The 22,331-nt window shown below is 45.2% G+C and overlaps 1 protein-coding gene across 2 annotated transcripts in view; it reads left to right on the forward strand.

Annotated features, from left to right (window-relative positions):
* LOC126235920 (adenylyl cyclase 78C-like) overlaps window positions 1-22,331 on the forward strand; it is a 751,097-nt gene that overhangs the window by 362,795 nt on the left and 365,971 nt on the right. For both annotated transcript variants that reach the window (XM_049944876.1, XM_049944877.1), the window contains exon 5: window positions 19,450-19,648. In XM_049944876.1, the coding sequence (XP_049800833.1) occupies window positions 19,450-19,648 (199 nt within the window). The remainder of the gene's footprint in view (window positions 1-19,449; window positions 19,649-22,331) is intronic.

Consider the following 22,331-nt stretch of genomic DNA (forward strand, 5'->3'; position numbering starts at 1 on the left):
CATAATTTTTTAATAGGAACCCATATTCGGAAACGTACAGTTTCCGTTCCACTATGATTTCAATTCAGATATTTAAATCATCCACTTCTGCGCGAAGAACGGAAAAAGAAAATGTGTGAAAATCTTATGGTCTTAACTGCTAAGCACATCAGTCCCTAAGCTTACACACTACTTAACCTATATTATCCTAAGGACAAACACAGACACCCATGCCCGAGGGAGGGCTCGAACCTCAGCCAGGACCAGCCGCACAGTCCATGACAGCAGCGCCTCAGACCGCTCGGCTAATCCCGCGCGGCGAGGAACTGATGGCCGGCCGCTGGTGGCCGAGCGGTTCTGGCGCTACAGTCTGGAACCACACGACCGCTACGGTCGCAGGTTCGAATCCTGCCTCGGGCATGGATGTGTGTGTTGTCCTTAGGTTAGTTAGGTTTAAGTAGTTCTAAGTTCTAGGGGACTTATGACCTCAGCAGTTGAGTCCCATAGTGCTCAGAGCCATTTGAACCATTTTTTGAGGAACTGATTCAGGCGTGAGGCACTACAGTTATTAGGTAACAATTCGAAAGAAACATAACGAAACACCCATTTATCACTTAAGCACATTTGTTTGTATTAACACTCAAACAATTCGTGTTTAACCTTATTCCAGAACAAAAAAGGGACTCAGCATAATGTACGTACAGAACAGCACTGATGCATTACAACAGCAGCTCGAAGCAGCGACCACCAACGTTTTTACAGAGATTGTACCTGTGAAACATGTTCTGGTACACATTCCCCATCCCACCCGGTGTCTCTTCAATTTCCAGAGCAGCGGCCTCGTGCCAGCAGATCTTCCTCTGTTGCTACAGCAGTCTCGTAAATTATCTTTGCATACTACACCACAAAAAGTAGTATACCTCATACTGTCTACGCTATTGCATACCAGGACAAGTAACTCTCTAAATTTTTTCTCTTGGCAGACATAGACGCGCAATACTTCAGAAGTGAAACCGTCGTAGAACGGAAACGGTAAGTTTCTGGAAATGGTTCCTGTTTAAAATACTATGTGCTCAGTACCCTTGACAAGTCCTAGAAATTTGTAACTGGAATTTCTGAACACCCTGTATGTTGACGTTACACAGTTTATATTGTTTGCAGTGCTTCATCCAATCGACGAAATTTAGAGTGTGAAATCGAGTAAGTAGATTCTTCCTAATTTCGCCATCAGGCATGATGAAAAATCGAAGTTCGCACACAACAGTTGCTGAGGCCGACCATAGACTAGCGAGCTGACTGCGTTCTTGTACCACCAGGACGCTCCTCTCGACACTGGTTGCTATATCTGCCGAGGCATGATTGCTCCGCGGGTAAACGGATTAAACATTAAACTGTTGTTCCTGCTGAATCTCTAGATGTTGCGTTATGTTTTACCTGACCAGCTGTATTGGCCTCGGCCAATGTGGAGTGATTGTCCTCAAGCTGCTGCAGAGAAGATTATTATGGCAGCGAGACTGGCCACTGGTGATATGGAGGTGAGTTTATATCAGGCTACTGCGGAGAAAATTATTCTTGCAGAAGGCCAAGCCAACGTGTTGTAGGTTTGTGGTTGGTGCCCCATTTCTGTGCTGAGCCGATGGCGGGATTGCCTCGACTTTTCGTAAGAAGGCAAGAGCACTCTGCTGCATTCTGCCCTGCAAAAGCCGATGGTCTGGTCGGCGAGGTCTCAGCTTTTATCTGGTGGAGCGGACGGTGGACGGGACATCCGCCCTCAACTAGCTAGTGGCTGCTTTCACCGCGAGCTAAATGTGGTCCATTCACCCAGATAGATCTCTCACAGCGCTCCTGTTTGGAACTCAGCTACGGCATTATAACTTATTAACATATGGATAATTTTTGTTGAATGAAGCCCAGCGAAAAGTGTCACACTAGTCTGCAAACTAAAGCGTATTAATTTATTAAAGATGCGGCATTGTTGGCTGTGGGCTCTGAAAAAACTCGTAAAGACTTCACTTCGGCTGAATGCTCCAGAACCACACATGACTTATATAAAATTAAAATATCTTCTCAGCTAAAGGCCCAAATAATATTTCAGATCTGCAAGGGAATTCTTAAAAGGCAAGCATTTACAGATTTCGGCTAAAAGCCAAATTAAGGAAAATTTAAATTAATTCCTCGGCTGAAAGCCCAATAATATTTCAACATAATAAAAGGGAACCTTTAAAGACAAGCATTTACACAATACAACAGAAAACTATCTTAAGAAAACTTGAAATATCTTGACGGCTGAAGGCCCAAACAATTATTCAAAATAATTAAAGACAAACCTTAAGACAAGCATTTACACGGTATGGCTGAAGACCATTTTAAGATTTCAAGATAATTAAAGAGAAACCTTACAGACAGGAATTTACACATTACGGGCTGAAAGCCACAGATTTTAAAACAAATGCGACTGAAGGCCTAAATACAGAGCAAACAAGAATTTAAATAAAACATGGCTGAAGGCCTAATCTTAAAATACTTCACATAAGGTTCAGCTGAAGGCCATATATTGAACATTGAACAGATAAAATTAATACACGGCTGAAGGCTTGGCACAGTACTTGCAACAAAAGAAAATCACAAACAGCAGAACAGTGGTGCTCAGAAGTGTTCCAAGGGTTGGCCTGGGGAGGAAACTCTAACATCAGTTTAGGTGAGACAGGTAGCCAAGCGCAACACTAAATAATCAGATGGCAGCACGACCTAGGGACAGCTGAAGAACCAACCAACAACCCAATCAATTTCCTTCCACCCGACCAACAGGACGACAACCAAAAATATCAGTGAGGACGAGGACTGCAGCAGGACTATATCTTAATAATTGGCATCTAAATACAGTCAAGGCACAATAACCACTCAAAGAAAAAGTGAGAACAACATCAAGCTGTTGAACTACATGCTGTGCCGAACAGCATCATCATGGTGAGGAAAACACACTGCTGGAAAACTATGCCAACGACCAGGACAGGTAACCAGAACATAACAGCCACAAGGTTGAAGATACCGCTGGTGCACCTCACTAATAAATTATAATCATTTCAAAAGTTAAACACCATACAGGAAGCCGCTGCAAAATTTTGCCGACTCCAGCACACCATCAGGTTGCTGCTTGTGGGAACAGCCCAGGAAGCAACAACCAGTAATCAACGAAGAGATGTCACAGCAGTTGAGGTTTCATAACAGGTTCACTGATTACTGAACTCCAGTATGCAGGTTCAGTGGGCGACGAACTTTGCAACTCTCGCAGCTAATGCCACACAACTCAGACCGCACCTGCACTCCGCCAGCAGCCCCGGCCTGACCTCACGCCACGGAGACTTTCTCGCTGTTCCTTCGCAACTGATCAACTGCCTCACAGACACCATGATACGGAAATCTAGCGCCCACATCAAAGAAGGTACAGCAGTACTAGTATCGATAAACGCTGCTGCTACCACTGACAGATGCAAGTGAGCAACTCTTTCAGGTAGTAACTGAGGGAGCAATAAGACACCACTCAATGGTGACAACATCATCATCGTCATTTAAGACTGATTGTGCCTTTCAGCGTTCAGTCTGGAGCATAGCCCCCCTTATAAAATTCCTCCATGATCCCCTATTCAGTGCTAACATTGGTGTCTCTTCTGATGTTAAACCTATTACTTCAAAATCATTCTTAACCGAATCCAGGTACCTTCTCCTTGGTCTGCCCCGACTCCTCCTACCCTCTACTGCTGAACGCATGTGTCTCTTTGGTAACCTTGCTTCTCCCATGCGTGTAACATGACCCCACCATCTAAGCCTGTTCGCCCTGACTGCTACATCTATAGAGTTCATTCCCAGTTTTTCTTTGATTTCCTCATTGTGGACACCCTCCTGCCATTGTTCCCATCTACTAGTACCTGCAATCATCCTAGCTACTTTCATATCCGTAACCTCAACCTTGTTGATAAGGTAACCTGAATCCACCCAGCTTTCGCTCCCATACAACAAAGATGATCGAAAGATTGAACGGTGCACAGATAACTTAGTCTTGGTACTGACTTCCTTCTTGCAGAAGAGAGTAGATCGTAGCTGAGCGCTCACTGCATTAGCTTTGCTACACCTCGCTTCCAGTTCTTTCACTATGTTGCCATCCTGTGAGAATATGCATCCTAAGTACTTGAAACCGTCCACCTGTTCTAACTTTGTTCCTCCTATTTGGACTCAATCCGTTTATATTTCTTTCCCACTGACATTACTTTCGATTTGGAGATGCTAATCTTCATACCATAGTCCTTACATTTGTAATCTAGCTCTGAAATATTACTCCGCAAAGTTTCAATCGAATCTGCCATCACAACTAAGTCATCCGCATATGCAAGACTGCTTATTTTTTGTTCACATATCTTAATCTCACCCAGCCAGTCTATTGTTTTCAACATATGATCCATAAATAATATGAATAACAGTGGAGACAGGTTGCAGCCTTGTCTAACCCCTGAAACTACTCTGAACCATGAACTCAGTTTACCGTCAACTCTAACTGCTGCCTGACTATTCATGTAAACACCTTTAATAGCTTGCAGAAGTTTGCCTCCTATTCCATAATCTCGTAGAACAGACAATAACTTCCTCCTAGGAACCCGGTCATATGCCTTTTCTAGATCAACACTCCTGGAAATGGAAAAAAGAACACATTGACACCGGTGTGTCAGACCCACCATACTTGCTCCGGACACTGCGAGAGGGCTGTACAAGCAATGATCACACGCACGGCACAGCGGACACACCAGGAACCGCGGTGTTGGCCGTCGAATGGCGCTAGCTGCGCAGCATTTGTGCACCGCCGCCGTCAGTGTCAGCCAGTTTGCCGTGGCATACGGAGCTCCATCGCCGTCTTTAACACTGGTAGCATGCCGCGACAGCGTGGACGTGAACCGTATGTGCAGTTGACGGACTTTGAGCGAGGGCGTATAGTGGGCATGCGGGAGGCCGGGTGGACGTACCGCCGAATTGCTCAACACGTGGGGCGTGAGGTCTCCACAGTACATCGATGTTGTCGCCAGTGGTCGGCGGAAGGTGCACGTGCCCGTCGACCTGGGACCGGACCGCAGCGACGCACGGATGCACGCCAAGACCGTAGGATCCTACGCAGTGCCGTAGGGGACCGCACCGCCACTTCCCAGCAAATTAGGGACACTGTTGCTCCTGGGGTATCGGCGAGGACCATTCGCAACCGTCTCCATGAAGCTGGGCTACGGACCCGCGCACCGTTAGGCCGTCTTCCGCTCACGCCCCAACATCGTGCAGCCCGCCTCCAGTGGTGTCGCGACAGGCGTGAATGGAGGGACGAATGGAGACGTGTCGTCTTCAGCGATGAGAGTCGCTTCTGCCTTGGTGCCAATGATGGTCGTATGCGTGTTTGGCGCCGTGCAGGTGAGCGCCACAATCAGGACTGCATACGACCGAGGCACACAGGGCCAACACCCGGCATCATGGTGTGGGGAGCGATCTCCTACACTGGCCGTACACCACTGGTGATCGTCGAGGGGACACTGAATAGTGCACGGTACATCCAAACCGTCATCGAACCCATCGTTCTACCATTCCTAGACCGGCAAGGGAACTTGCTGTTCCAACAGGACAATGCACGTCCGCATGTATCCCGTGCCACCCAAAGTGCTCTAGAAGGTGTAAGTCAACTACCCTGGCCAGCAAGATCTCCGGATCTGTCCCCCATTGAGCATGTTTGGGACTGGATGAAGCGTCGTCTCACGCGGTCTGCACGTCCAGCACGAACGCTGGTCCAACTGAGGCGCCAGGTGGAAATGGCATGGCAAGCCGTTCCACAGGACTACATCCAGCATCTCTACGATCGTCTCCATGGGAGAATAGCAGCCTGCATTGCTGCGAAAGGTGGATATACACTGTACTAGTGCCGACATTGTGCATGCTCTGTTGCCTGTGTCTATGTGCCTGTGGTTCTGTCGGTGTGATCATGTGATGTATCTGACCCCAGGAATGTGTCAATAAAGTTTCCCCTTCCTGGGACAATGAATTCACGGTGTTCTTATTTCAATTTCCAGGAGTGTATAAAGCATAGATACAATTCCCTGTTCCACTCATAACACTTCTCCATTATTTGTCGTAAGCTAAAGATCGGGTCCTGACAACCTCTAAGAGGCCTAAACCCACACTGATTTTCATCCAATTGCTCCTCAACTAATACTCGCACTTTCCTTTCAACAATACCTGAGAAGATTTTACCGGCAACGCTGATTAAAGAGATACCTCTGTAGTTGTTACAATGGTGACAAAATGCCAAAAAAGAAAAACGGCATCAACGCGAGCCGACAATGGCTCACAGGTCCTACAATACTTTGTGAAATCATCAATTTCAGAATAACATGATCAAATTCAAAAACATTTCTACATGTTTATATATGAAATACACATCACTGTTGATTAAACACCTCTAACGATATTCCCTAGCCATCATAAACACATCGGAAACACACCAATATCTTCATAAGCAATTACTTAATATTGAAGAAACTTTGCAAAATGTGCTGTCTTTGTACGTCCTGTACACTGCCAACATTGTATGTACCGCACAAGCATTCTTTTCCGGCACTAAAAAGAATGGACAACACACTGTAACGTCACTGCTACGCCCTGGACGCAGGCAACTGGTGCTGACTGCGCATAATCAAAACTTACTACCCGTCAGAGTATTATACTGAGGTGACAAAAATCATGGGATAGTGATACGCACATATAGAAATGGCGGTAATATTGCGCACACAAGGTATAAAAGGGCAGTGCATTGGTGAAGCTATCATTTGTACTCAGGTGATTCATGTGAAAAGGATTCCGACGTGATTATAGCCTCAAGACTGGAACTAACAGACATTAAACGCGAAACGCTAGTTGGAGCTTTACACATCGGACCGTCCATTTCGGAAATCATTAGGTAATTCAGGATTCCGAGATGCATGGCGTCAAGAGTGCATCGGGAATACCAGATTTCAAGCAACACCTCCCGTCACGGACAACGCAGTGGTCGACGGCCTTCACTTAATGACTGAGAGCAGCGGCGTTGCGTAGAGTTGTCAATGCTAACAGACAAGAAACACTGCGTGAAATAACTGCGCAAATCAGTGTGGGACGTACGACGTACGGAACCATTATGGCACTACGGCGAAATTTGGCGTTAATGAGCTATGGCAGCAGGCGACCGAAGCTAGTGGCTTTGCTTATAACAGCACAATATCACCTGCTGCACCTTCCTGGGCTCGTGACCATAGCGGTTGGACTCTAGACGACTGAAATTCGTGGCCTGATCAGATGAGTTTCGTTTGTAGTTGATAAGACCCGATGCTACGCTTTGAGTGTGGCTCAGTCCCCACGAAGTGTTGGACATAGCTTCTCAATAAGCCACTGTGCAAGCTGGTGATAGATACATAACGATGTGGGCTGTGTTCACATGGTATGGACTGGGTTCTCAGGTCTAGATGAACCGGCCATTCACTGAAAATGGTTATGTTCGGCTACTTGGAGACCATTTTTGGCCATTCGTAGACTTCATTCCCAAACATGTCACCGGGCCACAATTGTTCGCAATAGTTTGGTGAACATTCTGGTCAAGTCGAGCGAATGATTTGGCCACTTGGATCGCCGACATGAAACCCACTGAAGATTTACGGTACTTAATCGAGAGGTCAGTTCGTGAACATAAACCTGCACCAGCAATACTTTCGCAGTTATGGACGGCTATAGGGGGAGCATGGCTCAATATTTACACAAGGGGTCGTCCAACGACGTGTTAAGTCCATGCCATGGCGAGTTGCTGCATTACACCGGGCCAAAGGAAGTCCGACTCAGTATTAGGACGTATCCCATTACGTTTGTCACCTCAATGCATGTCACAAATAGAACAAACATTTTCATTTACAATATATTATTAGTCATGGGACTCACCTATTCTCGCTGAAGGACGAGTCTACTGTCAGACATCCCTGAGATATTTTCTGGTTATTCCTATTTCTTCATTTTCAGATCGTCGCGGAGACACTATCCTTGTAAAATATTCGCAACCGATTTCCTGTTTATATCTTGCCTATCCTTTCCCATACTAGCTGAAGCTCGGTAATTTGCAACCTACTGTTTGAGAAGAGGCGCACCTAAATATTTCAGTGGACTTCCAAATGCGGCACGCAACAAGTTCTGCAAATGTAGTAAATAGTTTCCGGTAAAAAAATAAAAAACCTGTATTTTCGATCACCGTGTTTTTTCGTTATCCACACAGATCTGAGTCTGCATCGATCTAGACAATCAGGAGCTTGCTGTAGATACGCACATAAGACGTGATTCTGCTGAACAAGTATGGTCAGATGTAATTTATCTGGTGTCTGAAGTTTAATATCCAGAGTTGTGACATTGGCACGGCAAGTACTTTTTCATGTGAATATGTAGCGTCTCTTCTTGTAGACATGTCTGAAAGGACAGACACCACGCATTCAGATAACTGATTTACCTCTATGGGCAATGAATCCACAACCTTGAATGCAGATGCAGATTACTATTCGAGCTCCGCGGGTATCGCAAAGTAGTGAGCGTGGACAGGGACTGCGGATACTTGGTACTAGACTGGAATGTGAACTGGTTGGGAAGCATGCCGAGATAGTCCATGAATTTGTTATAAACCCTGTGTCCAGGTTGTGCAGTGTTTAACGCAACTGCCTAGTCAGCAGGAAATCATGGATTCGGGCCCTGGTCCAGAACACATTTTCATTCGTCACCGCTGCTTCTGTGTAAAGTCCAAATTTATCATCAGTTCCTTCCCTTCCCTTTCCTTTCTCTCCCCTCTCCCCTCTACCTTCAATATATATAGGGTCAAGTACTGTCTACAGGCAGCCGACACAGAGCTCCACTCTACACACCTTCTACAATAATCAAATGAAACGTCTGAAACTAATATATGTTATCTCTATAGTGTCTGTAAGAATATCAGAAACATCTTAATAATATTAATTACGATGAGAGCTATGTTAATAATCCTGGAACAGTTGCAATTCTCCCATTTGGGATACAGTTGCACACTAATAACATCATATCTCGAGAACTACTGAACACAATGAAGTACTTCAGTTTATCTTTGATTTTCGAAACACATTCTCAGCAAAGCATCTTTGCAGTGTTCAGACTAGTTACGGGAACGCTGCCTTGAAAATGGCAGGGTGTGTACCTGTCGATATATCGGCTGTAGTTGACGATATCACCCGGTTCTATTCCTGTACGTTATTAGAAGACTGTATAAGCTGGAGAAACTCAGCTCTACCATGATTCCAGTATTGCATTTGCTATGCTTAAGCTTTGGGAACTCTGTTTTTTTTCATTTTTGTCACTATTCCACTCATAAGAAATATAAAGTACTAAATTCTCTATACCCCATAAAACTCACGTAGAAGTTCCTAAATTTTCACATGCTATAGATCCCTAAAGCATTTTCAAGCATGTCAGATGTTCTTCATTCCAAATAAAGCCAGAGATATGTTTCTTCCTGAAATAGGCAAAGTTTTCATGTCTGTAAATGTTTCTTACTTCGGAAATTATAAGCACAAAGCCATTGCACATAGGAAGTGCCAACACTATAGGCGTCTACAGTGTTTGTGCAGCTCCCTTTGGTGTTTTGGTGATGGGAGCAGTGCAGCCCACCAGCTTCCCAATGCCAACTAGTTGTAAATGGGCTTTAGATATACTGTTATTCATGGGAATCTGCAGAAATTTATGTTAGAGGTGCTGAGATTCTAGCATTGCCACTTTTGGTATCATAAAACTTGCATAAAACTTGATAAATTCCTATTCATCACCAACAAAATTAACCATCAAATATCTCCTTTGATAAACACTATCCAAGAGTAGAAATAGGAAAAGTGCTTGTTCAGCTTATGCCACCCACAAAAATATTTGCATACGAAAATTGATATCTGATCACGTTAATGAATTTATTGCATTATTTGGATAGATTATATTTTTTAAGTTGACAGGCGAAGTTCAACAAAACGTGTTTTTATAGTTGCACTTTCTGGATTGTTGTTGTTGTTGTTGTTGTTTTTTGGGAAGGAGACCAGACAGCGAGGTCATCGGTCTCATCGGATTAGGGAAGGACGGGGAAGGAAGTCGGCCGTGCCCATTGAAAGGAACCATCCCGGCATTTGCCTGGAGCGATTTAGGGAAATCACGGAAAACCTAAATCGGGATGGCCGGACGCGGGATTGAACCGTCGTCCTCCCGAATGCGAGTCCAGTGTCTAACCACTGCGCCACCTCGCTCGATGCACTTTCTGGATTATTTGGGTAAAGTGTAACTAGTGCCAGTATTGGGAAAGATGAATGTAGGAAGAACTCCCAAAAGAATCGCAAATCTCCCAGAAAGAAACACACAGAAAACGCGTTTTTTACACATAAAATCCGAATGGGGCAAGACTTTAGAAATCGAGTATTCAGTTTTAAATGGTTCACTTTGAACTGTTCCCGCGCATTCAGTTCGCGTAAAAAATAACTTAACACGCTTCATTTAATTCGATTTTCAGCCGCCGTATCTCAAGAACGGATAAATATTATTAGATAAGAAAAATTTGAACTCTATCCATTTATCTATCTTCGTTCGAAGTTTGAAATGATTCGTTCAAGTTTAAAGTATAGAAGTGGCGCAGTTCAGAAACCTCCCAGAAAAAACTTGTCTTTTGGGCGTAAAATCCAAAGGAAGTAAGATTTTTTTTCTATCTTAGACCAAGGTCCGATACACCGGTGAGCGTGAATTTCAGCACAATTAAAATATTTTTCGAAAGGAATTAATTGATTCGCACAATTTGCCTCTCGTCGTTCACACCTTTCTTAATGTACTGTCAAATATCTACAGTAAGACACATGTTCGAATGGCTATACAAAATGTCCGCCGGTCCGCGCTAAACCAAAAACTTTTTACCCCATGTTCCTAGCTGAAATAAAAACCGAGCTCCAAGACCTCCAACCCCAAAAATTCGATTCTGCGCGCTGCTTTTCCGGCCATTTGTTACATCGCTTCTTCGTTCTAACAATAGCTGAAGACAAGAACGATGCCTTCTAAACAGTAAGTAATAGCTGCCGACGCACTTCGTGTTGAGCTGTCCTATGATAATGGCACAGGAACGGGAATTGTGATTTCGACTCAGTACCAAAATCCAGTAATAAGCCAAACGGATCATCTTATCAATTCAGAACTACTGTAGGACTATGGAAACAAGTAAATAAAAATAGGGAAGTAAAACAGATACCTATGGTTTTTCCTGCGTAGGATGGATATCCTAGAAGTCAGCTGAATGGATCAGTGCGTCATAGAATCAAACGAGAGCTAACATGGCTTTGCTGCGGTGGGAATGCAAAACGGCCAACAGTCCTACTCAGCTAGGTTCTCGGCATGCGTGGCGTGCGACCGATTGTAGGCATGCGTTCGATATGGGTTGGCGCTATGCAAGCCGCAGAGGAGGATGTGAGCCGAAGTTACTACCACTGTATGGCATGGTTCGTTACGCATTGCTTCACTGTCCTAGAAACAGTTCTCACATTTGGTTTGGAATCTGTATCCACAGGAACTTAAATATCTGACAGTGTTTGGCGGTAGGTAGACAAGAAAAGAGCCGTCCGTGCGCATTTTTATCTGTCCGCGCACGCACTGTAACCAGTAGCCGGATTTGGTGAAGAACGAGCACTGCAGCAGCAGAAAAATCACTCATAAATCACGAAATTTCTCAATGTAAAAGAAAAAGAAGGGAGTAAGATTACGGTTTCTACATCTACAGCTTTACTCTGTAAACCACTTTATGGTATATGGCGGAGGGTACTTTTGGTACAATAATTTTTTCCCTTCCTCGTTCCCTTCGCGGATAAAATTATTGTCAATAAACCTGATTTACTCATTGCAATCATTTCACGGAACGAATGTTAGGAGAAGTAATTTGCTGCCCGACTCTCACCGGAACGTTTGATTCAGGAATTTCGATATTAGTCCCTTTTGTGTCGTACAATGGCTCTGTTTGAGTGTCTGGCACTAGCAACTCGCCCAGTCGTTTTGGCGATTTTGTCGACTGTTTATTTGTGGACGAGTTGTTTGTTGTCGTATTGTTTCGGCATCGGACGAACTTACTCCCGAACTATACACGTATCACTCTAATAACTTCCATTATCATGTGCCTACGTCACACGCGTCCTTTCAGTCTCCTATTGCCGCTCTTCAACACAACCGACTCGATAAACATACCATTATGATAAAGGATCTTCAAATTGAACAGTTATTGGTTAACACTGGGTTTATTATACCGGATGGTTATAATTACAGCACAGCTACTGACAGAAGTCCAGTGTGGGTTGTAATTAACATATGGGAGCGAAACGTGATAGATATTCTAATGCTTTAATAAGGAGCCACTCGCCACTGAAAAAAGGAAAAAGTTCTCATTTTGGCTACTAGGTGCAAATCTGGTGCGGTTACTGCAAGGCAGACGTATATAAATGTTTCAATGGGTTAGGAACGGGACATGTGCAGAAACGGTCGAACAAGTGAGTAAATCATAAAGTTGATTTTATTATTAACCGCCGCTTACACAGTTCGTTCAGTATGAACACCGGAAACGTTGACGAGATGGTGCATCCGTAAAAAGGCGTAACCAACAGTTGTTCACAGCAGTTCGGTGGAAGCTAAGCAACGTGTTCCTTTATTCTAGTCTTCAGATCAGGTAGAGACCAAACTTGTCCCTGGTAAACACGTTCCTTCAGATATCCCCAGAGCCGAATGTCTCGTAGATTCAAATCAGATGTTGTTGCAGGCCACGCATCTGTAAAATCCCCGGAGCCAAAAGTCACTTGCATTCAGATCAGATGATCTCGCAGATCTACGTCTACATCTACATTCATACTCCGCAAGCCACCCAACGGTGTGTGGCGGAGGGCACTTTACGTGCCACTGTCATTACCTCCCTTTCCTGTACACCGCGATGCAGAGCGCCTCTCTTGCAGAGTCTGCCACTTGAGTTTATTAAACATCTCCGTAACGCTATCACGGTTACCAAATAACCCTGTGACGAAACGCGCCGCTCTTCTTTGGATCTTCTCTATCTCCTCCGTCAACCCGATCTGGTACGGATCCCACACTGATGAGCAATACTCAAGTATAGGTCGAACGAGTGTTTTGTAAGCCACCTCCTTTGTTGCTGGACTACATTTTCTAAGCACTCTCCCAATGAATCTCAACCTGGTACCCGCCTTACCAACAATTAATTTTATATGATCATTCCACTTCAAATCGTTCCGCACGCATACTCCCAGATATTTTACAGAAGTAACTGCTACCAGTGTTTGTTCCGCTATCATATAATCATACAATAAAGGATCCTTCTTTCTATGTATTCGCAATACATTACATTTGTCTATGTTAAGGGACAGTTGCCACTCCCTGCACCAAGTGCCTATCCGCTGCAGATCTTCCTGCATTTCGCTACAATTTTCTAATGCTGCAACTTCTCTGTATACTACAGCATCATCCGCGAAAAGCCGCATGGAACTTCCGACACTATCTACTAGGTCATTTATATATATTGTGAAAAGCAATGGTCCCATAACACTTCCATGTGGCACGCCAGAGGTTACCTTAACGTCTGTAGACGTCTCTCCATTGATAACAACATGCTGTGTTCTGTTTGCTAAAAAATCTTCAATCCAGCCACACAGCTGGTCTGATATTCCGTAGGCTCTTACTTTGTTTATCAGGCGACAGTGCGGAACTGTATCGAACGCCTTCCGGAAGTCAAGAAAAATAGCATCTACCTGGGAGCCTGTATCTAATATTTTCTGGGTCTCATGAACAAATAACGCGAGTTGGGTCTCACACGATCGCTGTTTCCGGAATCCATGTTGATTCCTACATAGTAGATTCTGGGTTTCCAAAAACGACATGATACTCGAGCAAAAAACATGTTCTAAAATTCTACAACAGATCGACGTCAGAGATATAGGTCTATAGTTTTGCGCATCTGCTCGACGACCCTTCTTGAAGACTGGGACTACCTGTGCTCTTTTCCAATCATTTGGAACCCTCCGTTCCTCTAGAGACTTGCGGTACACGGCTGTTAGAAGGGGGGCAAGTTCTTTCGCGTACTCTGTGTAGAATCGAATTGGTATCCCGTCAGGTCCAGTGGACTTTCCTCTGTTGAGTGATTCCAGTTGCTTTTCTATTCCTTGGACACTTATTTCGATGTCAGCCATTTTTTCGTTTGTGCGAGGATTTAGAGAAGGAACTGCAGTGCGGTCTTCCTCTGTGAAACAGCTTTGGAAAAAGGTGTTTAGTATTTCAGCTTTACGCGTGTCATCCTCTGTTTCAATGCCATCATCATCCCGGAGTGTCTGGATATGCTGTTTCGAGCCACTTACTGATTTAACGTAAGACCAGAACTTCCTAGGATTTTCTGTCAAGTCTGTACATAGAATTTTACTTTCGAATTCACTGAACGCTTCTCGCATAGCCCTCCTTACGCTAACTTTGACATCGCTTAGCTTCTGTTTGTCTGAGAGGTTTTGGCTGCGTTTAAACTTGGAGTTAAGCTCTCTTTGCTTTCGCAGTAGTTTCCTAACTTTGTTGTTGTACCACGGTGGGTTTTTCCCGTCCCTCACAGTTTTACTCGGCACGTACCTGTCTAAAACGCATTTTACGATTGCCTTGAACTTTTTCCATAAACACTCAACATTATCAGTGTCGGAACAGAAATTTTCGTTTTGATCTGTTAGGTGGTCTGAAATCTGCCTTCTATTACTCTTGCTAAACAGATAAACCTTCCTCCCTTTTTTTATATTCCTATTAACTTCCATATTCAGGGATGCTACAACGGCCTTATGATCACTGATTCCCTGTTCTGCACTTACAGAGTCGAGAAGTTCGGGTCTGTTTGTTATCAGTAGGTCCAAGATGTTATCTCCACGAGTCGGTTCTCTGTTTAATTGCTCTAGGTAATTTTCGGATAGTGCACTCAGTATAATGTCACTCGATGCTCTGTCCCTACCACCCGTCCTAAACATCTGAGTGTCCCAGTCTATATCTGGTAAATTGAAATCTCCACCTAAGACTATAACATGCTGAGGAAATTTATGCGAAATGTATTCCAAATTTTCTCTCAGTTGTTCTGCCACTAACGCTGCTGAGTCGGGAGGTCGGTAAAAGGAGCCAATTATTAACCCAGCTCGGTTGTTGAGTGTAACCTCCACCCATAATAATTCACAGGAACTATCCACTTCTACTTCACTACAGATCATGCACCTGGAAAATCTCTGCAGATAACACGTTTGCGGAAGGATGCATGAAGCAGATCATTAATTGGGCGAGCGACACGAGGTGTTGCCTTATGTTGCTTGAAAACAGTGGTTACCACACATTTGTGCACTGCCAAAGCAGGAATCCTATGCCCTTCGTGCACAACACGCTGTTTACAGTGCCCAAACTGGGGAGTTCGGTTTATTCACTGCACCTTGTAGAGTAAAATGTGCATCGTCACTCCATCGAACATTGCCGGGCCACATATCATCAACGTGCTGGAAACCGAAGAGCAAATTCAGAAAGTTGTTGTGGAGCGTGAGGTTTCAGTTGCTGCAGCGTCTGGATCTTGTACGGGTAACAGTGTAATACGGACTGCCAAACTTCCCGTGCTCTCGACCATAGGATGAACAATTCTTGTACACTGCACGAGGACTAGCGCTAAATGGTTCAAATGGCTCTGAGCACTATGGGATTTAACATCTGAGGTCATCAGTTCCCTAGAACTTAGAACTACTTAAACCTAGCTAACCTAAGGACATCACACACATCCATGCCCGAGGCAGGATTCGAACCTGCGACCATAGCGGTCGCGCGGTTCCAGACTGAAGCGCCAAGAACCGCTCAGCCACACCGGCCGGCGACTATCGCTACCTGGGGCACGTGCTGCATGGTCAGTCACAGCAACAGCAACCTTTCTCTTCCAGATACCACGGTCTCTGAGTGTTTTCGAATTTCATTGTCATCTTCTTTAAACCATTTAATGACATAATACCTCTGCGCGGACCTTTCAGTCGGCGACGCTTTCTCAATGCAGCAATGTAATTGCTACCAATCACATAAAAGGGTTTTACTAAGTGCGTACGATCTCTCTTCTAGAGCCTTACTGTTCACTCACGTTATCAGTTGTCAAATGACAAGCTGGATGTCATACCGTCAGACAAACAATGTACAGCGCGAGATTTTCACCTGGTGAGCAAAATTGGAACCAATTTTTTCAGGGTAAATCGGTTCCTCATTAACGTATTAGTGTATCTAACAAGTTTCGCTGCTGTACGATAGTTGCAGCCCACACTGGATCTCCGTGAGTACCTGCACTTTAATTATAACCATCCGGTATCTTGAGTTCATGACAATCTCCCTAATTCAATCTAAAGTTCACTCTGAGTGCAAGCTTAAGCACGGTATTCACGTTTGCACTTGAGTTAGCCACTGTCTTTTAAGACTGTGGTCGGCAGCCGTGAAGAAAAATATGTTTACTCTTATTGCACAATATCAGCCACAAAATAAATACTTCGCGCCATTATTCGCGCCAAGGTGGCCGCACCCAGGCTCGAACTTGCTCCTCCATGAGCAAACCCCGCAGATTAACTACCTCCTTCTTCCATTTGTTTTGCCTCTCTCAGACAAGGCCTATCGACCTGCTATAGCTTCAGTGCCATTTTGTAGTAGGTCGTCGAATGTCGCACTTTTCTTTGGGTTTGTATTGTTAGACCATCTTGGCTCCAGAACATGTGGGTGAGGGTCAGATTCGATTAAAGATGGGGCGTTCGTGAACTAATAGGTCCAAAGGAACGGTTCATCAAGATGAACGGAATGAGCGAGGAACGAATTGTAAGGAACGGTCTTTCATAGTTCACTTCGGTCGCGGCTTTCTACTTATAGTTCCCGGGAATGAGAAACAGTCGGTCTCTTTCCCGCAACGGAACGTCGGCTGGTCTCGTTCCTGCCTCGGTCCCGTACCCGTCTGTCTCGGTCTCGGTCTCGGTCTGCCGGACTCGTCCTTCTTCGCGTGGCCACTCGTCGCAGTTCCACTGCCGACTGCTCATAGTTCGTTCAGTATCGACTTGTTATTCGTTTCGTTCACCGCGTACGCACATTCTAGATGTTTCAAACCTTTTTTGAACTCTGAACTTCTGGTTCTTTTCGTATTCTATGCAGCGTCCATGACCGTTAATTAAAATTTATTTTATAATTACGTAAATTTCATGAAAATTACTTGGTACGTAATACATAAATCTTTTCAGATAACAAAACAGCATATCAGCTTACTTCACTACTTCGATAAAGAACAGAAGAAATACTTGAAAAAAGGCAAGATTTTTTTGTTATTACACATGCAAAGGAAGTCGGCACGGCACACACGAGTGGCCAATTTCAGCCTTTTTTTGATCCAAGGTAAAAGAGCATGTTCATTGTTAAGGAAGGCACACCGACTGCAATCGAATGAAGCCCGCTCTCCATAATCGAGTGTCTTGAGTCACATTTTGTAAAGAGAATATGATAACTTCTACAATATGATTTCAGTGGTACAGGGTGGCGGACGTAAAATCGGCCCCGAGTACTAGACTACTCATTGTCGCCTACCAATCGTCATCTGCTGCTTGAAAGTTGTTGTTTGCATTAGTTTGTTATTTCTCCAATGCCTAATTATTACATGTTTATCTATTCTGCTCGTAGCGGTCAACAAATCGTGAGTAATTGGCGAGCAGTCTGTACTCGGGGCCGGTTTCTCGTGCACCACCTTATATTATTTCACTGCGATGAGCTACATAACGCTACAGTTGGCTAAATGAGAGGTTTTGCTGAATCACGAAAGCTACAATTGTGTGAGAATTGTGTCATGAATAAAAACTCTTTACTCTAGGGGGGAGGCAAGTGCTCCCCCTTGGCGCCTTCCATCTTCAGTCACCTATTCTACTAATTTTCAGTTTTTCATAAGATCCATATACCAAGCACAAATGAACAGTGAACTAGTAAAAATGAACGGCTCCCAAACAAGAGCGATCATCAGTGAACTACCGGGTGATAAAAAGGCAGTATAAATTTGAAAACTGAATAAATCACGGAATAATGTAGATAGAGAGCTACAAATTGACACGCATGCTTGGAATGACATGGGGTTTTATTAGAACCAAAAAAAAATACAAAAGTTCAAAAAATATCCGACAGATGGCGCTTCATCTGATCAGAAAACCAATAATTAGTATAACAAAGTAAGACAAAACAAATATGATGTTCTTCACATGAAATGCTCAATATGTCCACCATCATTCCTTAACAACAGCTGTAGTCGAGAAATAATGTTGTGAACTGCACTGTAAAGCACGTCTGGAGTTACGGTGAGGCATTGGCGTCGAATGTTGTCTTTCAGCATCCCTAGAGATGTCGGTCGATCACGATACACTTGCGACTTCAGGTAACCCCAAAGCCAATAATCGCACGGACTGAGGTCTGGGGACCTGGGAGGCCAAGCACGACGAAAGTGGCGGCTGAGCACACGATAATCACCAAACGACGCGCGCAAGAGATCTTTCACGCGTCTAGCAATATGGGGTGGTTCTAATAAAACCCCATGTCATTCCAAGTATGTGTGTCAATTTTAACCTCTCTATCTACATTATTCCGTGGTACATTAAGTTTTCAAATTTATACTGACTTTTTGATCACCCGGTAGCTCCCAAGGATGAACGAATTTGCCCATCTCTAAATTCGGTACACTGTATATTTATCCTTATACTCTGGTGATTGTTGAACATCTCCGTATCACTCTCGAGGTTGCCACACGACGTTCTACGTTGAATCTTCTCTGTCTTATTACTGTAACCTGGTAAGTTTTTCAGACTGACTAGGAATACTTAAAAATCGGTCTTACAATTGTTTTGTAAGCAGTTTTTGAACAGTGCTGCCGACAAGATGACCCTTGTGTATACTGTTATTTATATATGTGTGACAATGCTAGCGCTGATTTTTTGTTTAGCATTTGACGATGCCACTATGGCTCCAGTATATCAGGACATATTTTATTAAATAGATCTGAAGATGGTCATTGCTGACCAAAACCGGTAGTCGGACCAACAAGTTTGTGACCATAGACGTGAAATAAAAGAAATTTATTCTACATTTTCGGGTCACTGTTCCAATCGGGACCATGTCGTAGCTTGTGTCCCCTAGTTCACTTCAGGCGAATTCCGGGATGATTCTTTGAAAGGGAACGGCCGATTTCCTTCCCCAACCTTCCATAACCCGATGATCTCGCTGTTTGGTCCCCTACTCTGAAACCGACCAGCCAGCTAGCTACCGCGTTTGAGACCAGAGGGTGAAAGCAGCGCGTTGTGGTTGCAGGTGGTGGACCTGCACTCGGTGCTGCTGCAGCTGTGCACGAATGCGATGCTGTACGTGGCGGTGAACTTCGCGGGCATGTACACCAAGTACCTGACGGACCGCGGCCAGCGCAAAGCCTTCCTGGAGACCCACCGCTCCATGGAGACACGCTGCCGCACCCAGAAGGAGAACGACCGCCAGGAGAAGTTGCTGCTCTCCGGTGAGTACCGCACCTCACGTACGCAACCGCATGGATGGCGGTTATCGCCGAAACGACGGATTTTCGGTTATACCGGTTCTTTTCGTCTCCATTTTAAACTGCCTGTTAAAACCGCTCACAATACCTGTTGACTACCGCAGTGGAAACAGATATGTCTGCGTAAGCAGAAGAAACTATCAAAGTCCGAAAACAATTTACTGGACTGTTCAATCAACCAAAACAAATTCTCCAAGTATAACGCCAACACAAAACAGTGATCCGTCTTCGAATCACAACTACATACAAGAATAATATAGAAAACAACTGAAATAATTTCCTACTAGTCGCCGCCAGAGACTTCTCCTATATATCAAGCCTAATCCAGAGATAAGCGAGAACATTCAAGCCGGGCTGCCGGGGCGGTAGCTATCCACGTCTGCTGGTGGTCGGTCAACTGCCGATGTGCGGTTTTTTTTTTTTTACTTTATCGTTATTTTAAGTCCTGAACAATCAGGTAGGCTGGCAGCGGCATGCTACGCCGCTCTTCAGCCATAATGGTGACAATAACAGTACAAGAACGGAGAATTAAAATGAACAGAGTGATGGGCAAAAAATAGTGGTCACAGATACACAAAAAACACGGAGCCGTTCACACGCGACGATAACGACACTGAAAACACGTTGACACGGCGCACATAACACTGATAAATCCGACGGCACAAGTGAACGTAGAAGCGGGACGGCGGACACTAAAAACGCAAAACGATGTCACACACACGAGACACAGATGGCGATTATCTCCGGCGCGCGAAAGTCCACTTAGCATGTGCGAGTCCGGGGACCTACCAAGAGGGGAAGCAGGGTGAGGGCAGGTGGAGAGGGTGGACAGGGGAGAACATAGATGCCAATGGCTGAGGAGATGGGAGGAGGAGTAGAAGGACAGGGGAGGGGAGGCCTGGAGGAGGAGTGGGGAGAAGGGGAGGAGGGATGGAGGGTGCCCAAAGGAACAGATACAGGAAGAGGGAGGGAGGATCAAAGTTGGTAGGAGGGGTAGATGGAGGGGAGGAGGACATCATCAGGGAGGGGGAGCTGGCGGAAGCCACCTTGGGAGAGGGTAAGGAGGGTGGAGAGTTGGAGACCGGGTGGGACGTGAGAATACAGGCACGGCAGCGGGCGGGGGTGGGAGAGGATCGGGGAGACGAGCAGGTGAGGAGGATCGAGTTTATGGGAGGTGTACAGGATCTGTATCCTTTCAAGGAAGAAGAGGAGGTGGGGGAAGGGGATGAGATCGTACAGGATCCGCGTAGGGGAGGGGAGACGGATGCGATAGGTGAGGCGCAGAGCATGGCGTTCAAGGATTTGGAGGGATTTGTAAAAAGTAGGGGGGGGCGGAGATCCAATCCGGATGGGCATAACAAAGGATAGGCGGATGAGGGATTTATAGGTGTGGAGAATGGTGGAGGGGTCCAGACCCCACGTACGGCCGGAGAGGAGCTTGAGGAGACTGAGTCGCGAGCGTGCCTTGGCTTGGATTGGCCGGAGGTGGGGAGTCCAGGAGAGGCGACGGTCGAGGGTGACGCCAAGGTACTTAAGGGTGGGAGTGAGGGCGATAGGACAGCCATAGATGGTGATATAGAAATCAAGGAGGCGGAAGGAAGGGGTGGTTTTGCCTACAATGATCGCCTGGGTTTTGGAGGGATTGACCTTGAGCAACCACTGGTTGCACCAAGCAGTCAAGATGGGATTGGAGAAGGTGTTTGGAGCGCTGTAGGGTGGGGGCAAAGGCAAGGAAGGCGGTGTCATCGGCAAGCCGATGTGCGGCTGAGCGCCGGCCTTTATATTGCTTCGGCGGATGAGTACCACGTGGTTTGACGTGTGAAAATAGTTCCGGGATCTGCAGCGAACTCTTCCTTAATCTGCCAGGAAGTTTCATATCAGCGCACACTCCGCTGCAGAGTGAATATCTCATTCTGGGAACTCTTCCTTATGTTTACATGGGCCGGTAGTGGCCCCTGGTGGCCGCTGGTGCCTTTGCTGTGTTGTTGTTATTGTTGTGGCCGTTCATCAATATTGCCTGTCGGTTGTGTAGTGCTTCGGTGTGCCTGCGAAGCGGGCAACCCGCGGCTGCAGGCTGTCAGTTTGGTTGCTGATACTCTAGGCGCCGTGATGTCTGGTGGAGAAGGCCACAGCAGAAACCGTGATAGGTATTTAGAACAGAAATAACTGTCTCTGCTGCACAAGACAGGTTTAATCTTCATATATGATGCGTTTCACCTGTTCTAGGCATCACAGACAATCTAGAAAAATTACAGAATGGTTGTTGTTGTTGTGATCTTCAGTCGGAAGGCTGGTTTGATGCAGCTCTCCATGCTACTCTAGCCTGTGCAAGCTTCATCATCTCCATGTAACAACTGCAACCTACATCCCTCTCACTCTGCTAACTGTATTCATCTCTTGGTCTCCCTCTACGACTTTTACCCAACACACTTCTCTCCAGTACTAAATTGGTGATCCCTTGATGCCACAGAATGTGTCCTACCAGTCGCTCCCTTCTTTTGGTAAGATAATACCACAAATTTCTCTTCTCTCCAATTCTATTCAGTACCTCCTCATTAGTTACATGATGTACCCACCTAATCTTCAGCACTCTTCTGTAGCACCACGTTTCAAATGCTTCTATTCTCTTCTTGTCTAAACTGTTTAT

The sequence above is a fragment of the Schistocerca nitens genome, chromosome 2 (genome assembly GCF_023898315.1).
Source record: "Schistocerca nitens isolate TAMUIC-IGC-003100 chromosome 2, iqSchNite1.1, whole genome shotgun sequence".
Lineage (NCBI taxonomy): Eukaryota > Metazoa > Arthropoda > Insecta > Orthoptera > Acrididae > Schistocerca > Schistocerca nitens.